The sequence below is a fragment of the Hoplias malabaricus genome, chromosome Y, assembly GCF_029633855.1.
Source record: "Hoplias malabaricus isolate fHopMal1 chromosome Y, fHopMal1.hap1, whole genome shotgun sequence".
Lineage (NCBI taxonomy): Eukaryota > Metazoa > Chordata > Actinopteri > Characiformes > Erythrinidae > Hoplias > Hoplias malabaricus.
Window position 1 is genome coordinate 86,942,934 of NC_089820.1, and position 12,454 is coordinate 86,955,387.

At 47.5% G+C, this 12,454-nt stretch overlaps 1 protein-coding gene across 1 annotated transcript in view; it reads left to right on the plus strand.

Annotated features, from left to right (window-relative positions):
- Nucleotides 1–12,454, plus strand: part of kirrel1b (kirre like nephrin family adhesion molecule 1b) — an 82,507-nt gene that overhangs the window by 4,617 nt on the left and 65,436 nt on the right. The window contains exons 3-11 of the mRNA XM_066656623.1: nt 4,745–4,894; nt 5,034–5,191; nt 5,287–5,437; nt 6,373–6,478; nt 7,488–7,636; nt 7,942–8,069; nt 8,864–8,990; nt 9,528–9,628; nt 10,814–11,030. Coding sequence (XP_066512720.1) covers nt 4,745–4,894; nt 5,034–5,191; nt 5,287–5,437; nt 6,373–6,478; nt 7,488–7,636; nt 7,942–8,069; nt 8,864–8,990; nt 9,528–9,628; nt 10,814–11,030 — 1,287 coding nt within the window. The remainder of the gene's footprint in view (nt 1–4,744; nt 4,895–5,033; nt 5,192–5,286; nt 5,438–6,372; nt 6,479–7,487; nt 7,637–7,941; nt 8,070–8,863; nt 8,991–9,527; nt 9,629–10,813; nt 11,031–12,454) is intronic.

The window sequence follows — 12,454 nt, forward strand, 5'->3', positions numbered from 1 at the left end:
ATTTGTTTATGGCACTGAAGTAGTTTATTGTGTATCTGTATTTCACTGTATTTTATTTTGGTCACTTTTTACTTTAACTTCATTCATTCATTGTCTGTGACCTTTATCCAGTTCAGGGCGGCGGTGGGTCCAGAACCTACCCGGAATCACTGGGCGCAAGGTGGGAACAAACCCTGCAGGGGGCGCCAGTCCTTCACAGGGTAACACACACTCACACCTACGGACACTTTTGAGTCTCCAATCCACCTACCAACGTGTGTTTTTGGAGCGTGGGAGGAAACCAGAACACCCAGAGAAAACCCACACAGACACAGGGAGAACACACCACACTCCTCACAGACAGTCACCCGGAGGAAACCCACACAGACACAGGGAGAACACACCACACTCCTCACAGACAGTCACCCGGAGGAAACCCACACAGACACAGGGAGAACACACCACACTCCTCACAAACAGTCACCCGGAGGAAACCCACACAGACACAGGGAGAACACACCACACTCCTCACAGACAGTCACCCGGAGGAAACCCACACAGACACAGGGAGAACACACCACACTCCTCACAAACAGTCACCCGGAGGAAACCCACACAGACACAGGGAGAACACACCACACTCCTCACAGACAGTCACCCGGAGGAAACCCACGCAGACACGGGGAGAACACACCACATTCCTCACAGACAGTCACCTGGAGGAAACCCACGCAGACACAGGGAGAACACACCACACTCCTCACAGACAGTCACCCGGAGGAAACCCACGCAGACACAGGGAGAACACACCACACTCCTCACAGACAGTCACCCGGAGGAAACCCACGCAGACACAGGGAGAACACACCACACTCCTCACAGACAGTCACCCGGAGGAAACCCACGCAGACACAGAGAGAACACACCACACTCCTCACTGACAGTCACCCGGAGGAAACCCACGCAGACACAGGGAGAACACACCACACTCCTCACAGACAGTCACCCGGAGGAAACCCATGCAGACACAGAGAGAACACACCACACTCCTCACAGACAGTCACCCGGAGGAAACCCACGCAGACACAGAGAGAACACACCACACTCCTCACAGACAGTCACCCGGAGCGGGACTCGAATCCACAACCTCTAGGACCCTGGAACTTTGACAGAGACGCTACCTGCTGCTCCACGGTTTCGCCCCTACTTTAACTTCACTACATCTCAAAGTCAAATATCTCACTCTTTACTCTGCTACATTCAGAGAAATCTGTCGTTACTTGTGTCTCGTGCGGTGAATAAAAAATTTAACTTTTAAAACTAAAAAAGAGCGTAATGCACCAATCAAGTTACAGCGCTGTGTTAAAGAGACTGGGCCCAGACAGAGCCCCTCTCCGGGTCAGTGCGGCAGCGTCCAGCGCCAGCGGGAGAGAGAGCGTGTGACACAAGGACGGAAGAGAATCTGAACCTGGCCTCGTCACACACCTCCTCTGTGAAATTATACTGAACTCTGATGTTTATTATTATTATTATAATCTTCACGAAGGGTTCACAGGCCGTAACTCCACAGCAGCTGGGCTCTACCTGATGGACACAGTGTGCCTCAGTGCTTTATTCTTTATCATTAATGACACTGTAGTGAAATGTTGCTGAAACAGAGAGACGTTAGAGCCGTGACGAATCCTCATACTTTCACTCGTTTAAATCTAAACCAAGGGCTTTCACTGCAGTAGTGTTTTACCTTGGGTCTCTGTCCTTTAACTCGGTACAGGATCTGTGCACTTCATCCACCACTGAGTTTCCTACACCTCCTCCAAACGTTACATAGTGCAGAGAGAGAGATGTCGAATGCATGGATATACAGTACTTTAACACACACACACACTCACAAACACACACACTCAACCATGACATTCATACACAAAGCCAAGTATCAATATAGAATCCACCTACAACACACTATTCACACACACACAGTTTGATTCACACACATTCATTCATACACCTACAGAATCTGCATACACACTTAATGTATTCACACACACATACGTAATCTGCACACACACACACACACAAGCAATCGAGCAGTCGCACATATTCTCTCCAATACATCGTCGCCAAGCACACGCCCTCTATATTTTTCAGGCTCCATCCCTTTTTCTTTTATCTTTCCTTTCCCTACATCTTCCTAAGTCTCCAGACTCATCCCACCACCCTCTTTTCTTTGTCCTTTTTCGCTTTGCCTCTTTATTCCCCCTCTCTCCTGTTAGTCCTACCTCAGCTCTCTAATCATAATGAAAATGGATGTTTCTGACACACACCTATAGACGTGTGAAAACACACACACACACACACACACACACACACACACAGGTTGGCTGTCTGCAAGGATTGGTTGAGCTAAGGGATGATGTAATCTTTGCCAATACTTTGGTGCCCCCCCTCCCATTCAGATCAATGATGTCATAACGTGTGTGTGTGTGAGTGTGTGAGAGAGAGGAGAGTACGCTTACAGAATGTCAATGTCTTGGGGTGCCCTCTGGTGGAAGGAACATACTGTTACACGCTGCAGCAGACACTGTAACTCAGTCAGTGCAGGAGTGTATTATGGAGTCTATGTAACTTACAAATATAAAACTACAATAGAAAGTGGCAGAGTTGTGCTGTCTACCAAAGTACCCTCAGTTAATACCACACTGCCCTGAGTGTTACCCCCGAGTGATGGTTTGGCGGTCTCCTTTCAGTCACAGATTTTTATTAAGCCCCAACCTTGGTCTGAATGGAGCAATGACACCTAGTGTCCTGGATGTGTGTTACTAGGTGTACACTTACCTTTTAGAGAGCTTTATGTGTAATGTATTATAGGAATTAAACATTCTCCCAAACATTTGTCATTAAAGGATAATAAGTGTGTGTGTGTAAATATATATATTATTTATATATAAATAATAATGTGCGGCACGGTGGTGCAGCAGGTCGTGTCGCAGTCACACAGCTCCAAGGACCTGGAGGTTGTGAGTTCGATTCCCGCTCCGGGTGACTGTGAGGTGTTAGTGTGTTCTCCCTGTGTCCGCGTGGGTTTCCTCAGGGTGCTCCGGTTTCCTCCCACAGTCCAAAAAAACACACGTTGGTAGGTGGATTGGCGACTCAAAAGTGTCCGTAGGTGTGTGTGAATGTGTGTGTGTGTGTGTTGCCCTGTGAAGGACTGGCGCCCCCTCCAGGGTGTATTCCCGCCTTGTGCCTAATGATTCCAGGTAGGCTCTGGACCCACCGCAACCCTGAACTGGATAAGGGTTACAGATAATGAATGAATGAATGAATAAATAATAATTATTAATAAAAACCCTAAACATTAAGTTTGAATATGTCATATTCACAATCACAATTACTTTTGCATAGTATTAAAATGCCAGTTGTCATTTTATGTTTAAGAAAAATATATTTAAGTATGTCACCAAGAGGAAACCCACGCAGACACGGGGAGAACACACCACACTCCTCACAGACAGTCACCCGGAGGAAACCCACGCAGACACAGGGAGAACACACCACACTCCTCACAGACAGTCACCCGGAGGAAACCCACGCAGACACAGAGAGAACACACCACACTCCTCACAGACAGTCACCCGGAGGAAACCCACGCAGACACAGAGAGAACACACCACACTCCTCACAGACAGTCACCCGGAGGAAACCCACGCAGACACAGGGAGAACACACCACACTCCTCACAGACAGTCACCCGGAGGAAACCCACGCAGACACAGAGAGAACACACCACACTCCTCACAGACAGTCACCCGGAGGAAACCCACGCAGACACAGGGAGAACACACCACACTCCTCACAGACAGTCACCCGGAGGAAACCCACGCAGACACAGAGAGAACACACCACACTCCTCACAGACAGTCACCCGGAGGAAACCCACGCAGACACAGAGAGAACACACCACACTCCTCACAGACAGTCACCCGGAGGAAACCCACGCAGACACAGGGAGAACACACCACACTCCTCACAGACAGTCACCCGGAGGAAACCCACGCAGACACAGAGAGAACACACCACACTCCTCACAGACAGTCACCCGGAGGAAACCCACGCAGACACAGGGAGAACACACCACACTCCTCACAGACAGTCACCCGGAGGAAACCCACGCAGACACAGAGAGAACACACCACACTCCTCACAGACAGTCACCCGGAGGAAACCCACGCAGACACAGGGAGAACACACCACACTCCTCACAGACAGTCACCCGGAGGAAACCCACGCAGACACAGAGAGAACACACCACACTCCTCACAGACAGTCACCCGGAGGAAACCCACGCAGACACAGAGAGAACACACCACACTCCTCACAGACAGTCACCCGGAGGAAACCCACACAGACACAGAGAGAACACACCACCGCCCTGAACTGGATAAGGGTTACAGACACTGAGTGGATGAATGAACATATCCAGAGGCTACAAATTATTATGCGTCTTCATCTCATGTGAATTACATAGGAAATGTTAATAATAAATGCTTGAATTCATAAATATTTTTTGCTACATTTTAGTGGTAGAATATATGAATGGACTTGGTTTTCTGGCTTCCTCAGGAATCCTGCTGTTTGATACACTCCCCTGACCTCTTTGACAGTATCTGTGTGTGTGTGTGTATTACATTTTTGCCTCATTACCTAATGTTGGAGATATTAACCTCTGTGTGTGTGTGTGTGTGTGTGTGTGTGTGTGTGTGTTTTACAGCCTGGCCTCGTTACCGAGTGTTGAGGATAGTGGATGTGGGTCAGTACAATCTGGAGATTTCCTCCGCTGAGCTGTCAGATGACTCTCTGTACGAGTGCCAGGCCACAGAAGCTGCTCTCCGCTCAAGAAGAGCCAAACTCACTGTCCTCAGTAAGAACACATTTTACACCCCCTCTGAGCCTGTTTGGGGCTGCTCCGCCCACCAGTGTGTTCCTGTGTAGGAGCTGATGCTAAGTTTAATGTGTAAAGGTAATTTGTGTGTGTTTCTGCCTTGTCTGTCTGTTTGTAGTTCCTCCTGATGATCCAGTGATAGAAGGCGCTCCAGAGATTCTCCTGATGGCTGGAGTCTCCTATAACCTCACCTGCACGTCCCGAGGAGCCAAACCTCTCTCCACTATAGAGTGGTACAAAGACGGAGTAATAGTGGACGGAGCCCATACTAGCACTGTGAGAACACACACACACACACACACACACACTATAAACGTTTTCTCCTCCCGTTTACACATCTCTCTCTCTCTCTGTGTGTGTCTGTCTCTCAGGAGGTGTTACCTGACAGGAAGCGCGTGACCACACGCAGTTTTCTGCCCATCCAGCCACTGGACACAGACACAGGACGCAATTTCACGTGTGTGGCCACTAACCTGGCCGTGCCCCTGGGCAAACGGGCCACCATCACACTCAACGTCCACCGTGAGTCTCTGTCTGTGTGTGTGTGAGTCTCTTAAGCCATTTTCACGTATGAACTCTGGAATGTCGTAGTGGGTGAAGAGTGTGAAACGCGGTTTGGAGTTGGACTCCAGGCTGCACCAGAGCCAGAACAGCACGGGCTCGGCCCGTATGAATATCGGGTAATGTCGGGTAGTGACCCCACACTCGTGGTTCTGGGGTGTAAACAATTAGTCCTAGCTTGTTCATAAGAAACTGTCAAATAAATGACAGTCATACAGCTGTTGTTTTCAGAAAATAAAACTAAATTAGAGGTTCATTACATTAAATTACTTCTCTTTAGATCAGTCCTAATATCCAGTGATCAGTTACCACTGTGCTTTAGTGCTTTACCCTGTGAGACTGTGTGTGTGTGTGTGTGTGTCCACAGGCAGACTTGGAGCCTACTAGTTTTCTCAGGGGAGACCCCCATCATCATCATCACCCACACTCACACACTCATGTGAACACTGCTGAGCTCTGCTTTCTCTTTAATGCAGTGACAGAGGAACTGAAAGAATCTGTTATACATAGTTCATTAGGTTCAAACCCCACAGAAAAGCAGGAAATGAGAGACTAGGGCTACAGCGGCTTAAAGCCCAGGGAACTGCATCCTTTAGAGTGATAGATTCATTTATTCATTCATTATCTGTGACCCTTATCCAGTTCAGGGCGGCGGGGGTCCAGAGCCAAGGCAGGAACACACCCTGGAGGGGGCGCCAGTCTAGATTCCATCTAATATTCGGGGATACTTTGGAGTGGCGTTTGTGATTGAAACTTAATCATAAAATATCTGTGCAGAACATGTTCTTGAGGCTGAATGCCATCAAATCCTAACAGATTTGTTTCTATCTGTTTATGACCTTGATTTCAGAAAAAAGAACATTGCTCATCTCTCTCTTTTTCCCTCTTTTTTCTAGATGCTCCCACGGTGTTACTGTCAATTTCACCTCGTTCTGTTCTAGAAGGTGAAAGAGTAACATTTACCTGCCAAGCTACAGCCAACCCTCCAGTCATGGGCTACAGGTAGGAGCGTGTGTGTGAGAGTGTGTGTGTGTGAGGGAGTGAGAGAGAGAGAGAGGTGTTTGTGTGTGTTAGGTAGTGTGTGTGTGTGAGGGAGTGAGAGAGAGAGAGTGTGTGTGTGAGGGAGTGAGAGAGAGAGAGTGTGTGTGAGGGAGTGAGAGAGAGAGAGAGCGTGTGTGTGAGGGAGTGAGTGAGAGTGTGTCTGAGTGTGTGTGTGTGTGTGTTTTCTTTTGCTGTACTGACTTTGTCTCAATGCTGCATCATGTTTACTCACCAAAACTACTGGGTGTAATATAAGTACTACACAAGCAACACTAGTGCTGTGTTAATGATCATTTCAGTCAAGACTAAGGCTTGAAAAATTTAACATAAAAAATACGCAGCGTAAAATGATTCTGTCTCTGGAAATAACCTCAGACAAAGCTCTCACTGTGTGTGACCCTTATCCAGTTCAGGGTCGCGGTGGGTCCAGAGCCTACCTGGAATCATTGGACACAAGACAGGAACACACCCTGGAGGGGGCACCAGTCCTTCACAGGACGACACACACTCACACCTGCGGACACTTTTGAGTCTCCAATCCACCTACCAACGTGTGTTTTTGGAGCGTGGGAGGAAACCGGAGCTTTATCAGAGTTATTGTTTTAAATACATAGAAAAAGGGCTGTTATTGCTGATGTTCTCAGACGACAGAAATCCACCTTTACAAGTCACCTACCAAGGCATGAGGGAGTCAGAGTTGGGGCTAAGGCCAGTATCAGTGATGAATAATTAAAGTGTGGAATACGTAAAAACACTTCAACTCATTTGATCCAGAAAGTTCCAGAAGCCAGAGCTGGGATCGTTGTGTACAGAGCACTACACTGAATCCACACAACTGCAGTGACCTCGGCTTCAACCTCTCGCCATTTCACTGATCCTCAGCGTCTCCTCAGCACTGCTGCTCGAGCATGGTTTGTGTCACGTGGTGAGTTCGCTGCCTGCCTCAACGTTCGGTGTGTGTGTGTTGCAGATGGGCCAAAGGTGGGGTGATCCTGGAGGGGGCGAGGGAGAGTGTGTTTGTGACGACAGCGGACCACTCCTTCTTCACCGAGCCTGTGTCCTGTCAGGTGTTTAATGCAGTGGGCAGCACCAACGTCAGCATTCTGGTGGACGTCCACTGTACGCATCCGTTTATATCGATCAGTTCATCCATTCACCCGTCTTTTCATCTCCTTGTCAATCCATCTGTTTATTCATTCATCCATCCTTTGATCTGTCCATAAATCCACACGTTTATCTGTGTTCATCTGTCTGTTTATTTTACTGTCAGTTCCTATCTGTTTATTTATCAGTTTATCCCTCCATTTCCTCACTACACAGCTTCTGCTAAACATTCTCTCCCTTTCACTGTCTCACACACACACACACACTCCTGTCTCTACATTGTTGACTGTATTTCCTCTTGCTTCTCTATGACTTTCCAGTCGGTCCAATCCTGGTGGTGGAGCCGAGGCCGGTGACAGTGGACGTAGACTCTGATGTCACTCTGAACTGTAAATGGGCTGGGAATCCTCCTCTGACTCTCACCTGGACAAAGAAAGGCTCCAGTATGGTGAGTGCCCTCATTACGTACTGAAGGCTTTTTATGGGTCAGTTTAGTTTTGGAAGAAAAAGAACTCTCACATTTCTACTATCCGTGTTTTTGTTCGGTGTGGGGGCCACGTTGGGGAGCGACTGTCTGGTTTCAGACTGAGGCACTAATGTGAACATATACAGCTCCTCGACCCACGCTGGAGAGAGTCTAATCACACTCAGAGGCATAAGGATTTCACAAGGATCCCGTCTGTTAGCCACATTAGCATCTCAGCACAAACTACACTGTGATTTAGCTGCGTGTACAGTTGGTGCTACATCGGCTTACGCTGACTACTCTCACAACGGACAAAGTCAAAAAAGGCGGAGCAAAGGATCGAAGGCTAAAGATCAGACCACAAACACACGAGTGCAGAGGCCGAAAGCGAGGATCCTGAAGACAGTGGTTATGGAGCGGGTTAAAGGAGAGCGGCTGATGTAGGTGCTGATAGCATTTAGGTGTGAGTTAATGAGTTGTCATAGCAACAAGGTCAGCATCCTGGTGGTCAGGTAAGGGACTGCAGTTAGTAGAGGAAGACCTCTGAGGGCTGACAGTAGTTTTTTTTTTGGAAGTGGGTGGGGGGTGGGTGATATGCTACAGTTACAATGTTAAACACATTTTGAACACAGCTACAATTTTAAAATCAGGTGCATTGTGGGTGCATAGTATGGTCACTTCAACAAGAAAGCGTCCTGGAACTGAGAACCCCTGCTCTATATTTTTGTATACTATATATCTAATTGTAAATAACTCTCTCTCTGTTTCTCTCTCAGGTTCTGAGTAACAATAATCAGCTGTATTTGAAGTCAGTGAGTCAGGCAGATGCGGGGCAGTATGTGTGTAAAGCCATCGTGCCCAGGATCGGAGTTGGAGAGACGGAGGTTACGCTCACGGTGAATGGTTAGTACAATATTCTCTTACACACACACACACACACACACACATGTATAAATCTGTGTGGACAGGGCCAAAACAATCTAAAGGATCATTCAGGAGTGAAACCTCTGGCAGCTATAGGGACATCCTACAAACCTGTTCTGGGCGTGTCTCCTACTAATTAGATTACTGCTAATAGAATTAGAATCATGTTATTGGCCACTGAGCTGCACAGAGGCATTTGTTCTCCGCATTTAGCCCAATCCGTGCAGCGAAACACTCATTTACACACACAGTAGTGAACACTAGGGGGCAGTGAGCGGTGCCCGGAGCGGTGGACAGCCCTAACCACGGAGCCCGGGGAGCAGTTGGGGGTTACACGCCCAGTTCCTCACCACCAGGCCACGGCTGCCCCTCACTAATCCTCTTGCCCAACTGACAAGTCTTAAACAGCAGCTCCCTACGCAAATCTAATCCGGTCCGAATAGGGCTGAAGAACCAAAGCAAAGTGGTTAACAATAATAATTACTGATGTCCTGCCATTGCTCTGGTGTTCTGCAGGGCCACCGATCATCTCCAGTGACCCAGTCCAGTACGCCGTGAGGGGAGAGAAGGGGGAAATCAAATGCTACATCGCCAGCACCCCTCCACCTGATAAAATTGTGAGTAAACTCTCTCTCTCTCTCACACACACACACACACACTTACACACAAAGAGAGGAGGGGGTATACTTCACCTTAAACCTGAGCATTGATCTAATTGTGAGGCATTTTCAGAAATCTCAATGAACAGAAAGAAGAGAGAGAATAATAACTAAGGAGAGGAGATGAATAGAACAGGAGACAAAGGATGGTCAGGAGAGAGAGAGAGAGAGGAACAGAAAGACAACTGAGAAGAAAGCGCTGTAGCTTTCAGAGCTGATCATCAGCAGCAGACACAAGGACATGACACACGTGTGAGAGCTTTTAACAACCTCAGCACTTTACTCTTTACTCAGCTACAACTGTCTACCCCTCTCTGTGTGTCTCTCTCTCTGTCTCTGTCTCATTCTGTCTATTGTCTCCCTCCTCTCCTCTGATTGCTGTGTGGATAATGAGACGTGACATCACAGAATAGCTCTTAATGCACGGAGAGGAGAAATGGATCATTCCTTTTGTTCTTCGCTCCTGTTCTCCTCCCCTGTTTTTTCACCCTCCCTCTCTCTCCCTCTCCCTTCCTCTCCCTCTCTCTGTCTCTCCCTTCTCTCTCTCCCCCTCTCTGTCTCTCCCCTCTGGTGTAAGAGGGACATTAGCAGTGACAGAGCGAGCGTTGCATATTTAACCACTGTGTTGTTCATATTTCATCGTCAATCTGCTCCAGCTCACTTTAAACACACCACCCTTCTGCAGTCTTTAACACACACACACACACCTTCAGGGGGCGGGGTACAGGGAGGGAGTGAGAAAGGGTAAAAGGGAAGAAAGAAAAACTAAAATGAAAAGTTAAGAGCAGAATAGATATTGAGGGACAAAATGAAAAAGGAGAAGAGAAATAGAGGGAGGGAGAGACTGAATGAAAATGAAGGAAAGACTAAAGAAGAGAATGAAGGAGAGAGTCTCTTTCAAAGATATTAAAGCTCTAAAACTATTCAGCGCCACCTTGTGTACAAATAATAGCCCTGTTTTTTTCTTTTTTTTTTTACACTGGAGCTTCATAAACACATTAGACCCTTCCAGTGTGCAGCTGAAAACAGGAAACCATCTGAATCCTGTAACAGAAGTGGCCTTTGACTACAGTTGTGAACGTTGTCTTTAAATGTGTTAGTGATAACCTTGTTTCTGATGTAAGTGTGTGTGTGTGTGTGTAGGTGTGGGCGTGGAAGGAGAACGTGTGGGAGAAAGAAAGAGGCACTCTGCTGGAGAGGTATACGGTGGAGCAGAGTAAACCCGTGTCACAAGGTGGCGCTGTTCTCTCCACGCTCACCATCAACAACGTCATGGAGTCAGACTTCCAGTCCGCGTACAACTGCACTGCCTGGAACTCATTCGGCCCCGGGACCATGATCATCACCCTGGCGGAGACGGGTGAGTACACAGAGGGTGTGGTTTCAGACAGAAGCAGGGCTCACAGTGGAAACCCTTTTCCTCCATTAGGTCTCACACAAAGTATATAACAATTTAGTGAGAGCAGTGAGAAAAAGACCCCAAACGATGTCTCAGCGTCTTTACACTTACAGTTTCCCAGGAGACGCAGGTCAGTCCTGGCTCTGAGTGGAGTCCCTGGTGGCCTCAGTGCGGCTGGACAATTCAATAACAATCATATAATTAATAAGCACATGTTCAATATTTCAGTACGCATTATTTACAGCATCTGTCACTGACTGACGGTCATTAGAGGGCGCTGTTGTCAGTTCACTGCCCTCAATTTTGAAGTTAGTTTAAAAACAAGAGACAAGAGGTGTATGTTTGTCCATAACCACAGACGTCATTAGACCGGTTTTAGGGGGCTGTAGCCCACACTAAATGTTATTTACCCCTCAATTCATTTTCAACAACGGTTCTCTCTCTGTCTCCATATTAATAATGTAATGAAACTTGGGGGCACTAGGACCTGGGGGAGCTGCTGCTGTTACTGCACGTCCCTTTGACACCGTGGGCTATGGGTCTGTACTGCGTTCTTTAGTGTCATTTCAAAACTATAATAAAGTAAAAACGTTAACCGATGCCTGTTATAATCTGTAATGAACCGAACTGAAAGCCGCTGAGGCACTAGAGGAAACGGCGTTATGTAGCAGAGGAAACCTGGTTATTGATGAAGGTGAAGGACCCAGTTAAAATGTCCCTGTGTTAAACTCTGCAGTGTTTAGAGACTGAGCTGATGTCTGTGTTCGCTATGAGGCCCTAGACACACCCCCCTCTCTATCTCTTTCTGTCTTTCTCTCCCTCTCCCTTTCTCTCTCTCGGTGGGATAGTCTCGTCCCCATCACACACTGTAACACTAGCAGATGCGAGTGTCTCTAGGCTGTTGTTAGAGAAATGGACAAACAGTGGTCTCCTCCAAACTCGCTGAGGTCTACATTAATGTTGTTTTGGCAGCAGTTTAAATAGGAGACTTTGCCTGGCGTCATGTCTCACAGGAAGTGTCTCATGTGTAAGTCTTCATTCTCTAACGGCCGTTAGCACCGTGACATTAACTCAGTCCTAATTTCACTGTTTCAGTTACAGGAGCTAACAGGAGACATCTGGGTCAAACGCTGCCTCCCTTTGTGAAGCATTTTCATAAAACATTCCCTGTTACATCTCTTACATAAACGCTGTACCTCCTACAGACATTTTTAAAGACTTCCTCCAACCCCCACGAGTGTAAGAGCGTCTGTGGTGATCTAAACGTGCGGCACGGTTTCTCTAATGGAATCTGCCACAGCAACAACTTCCTGTTTAGATCCCCACAGACAGGAAGAGTCTCTGAGTACCAACAGATGTATAAGACAAACCCTGATGAAGCTTTT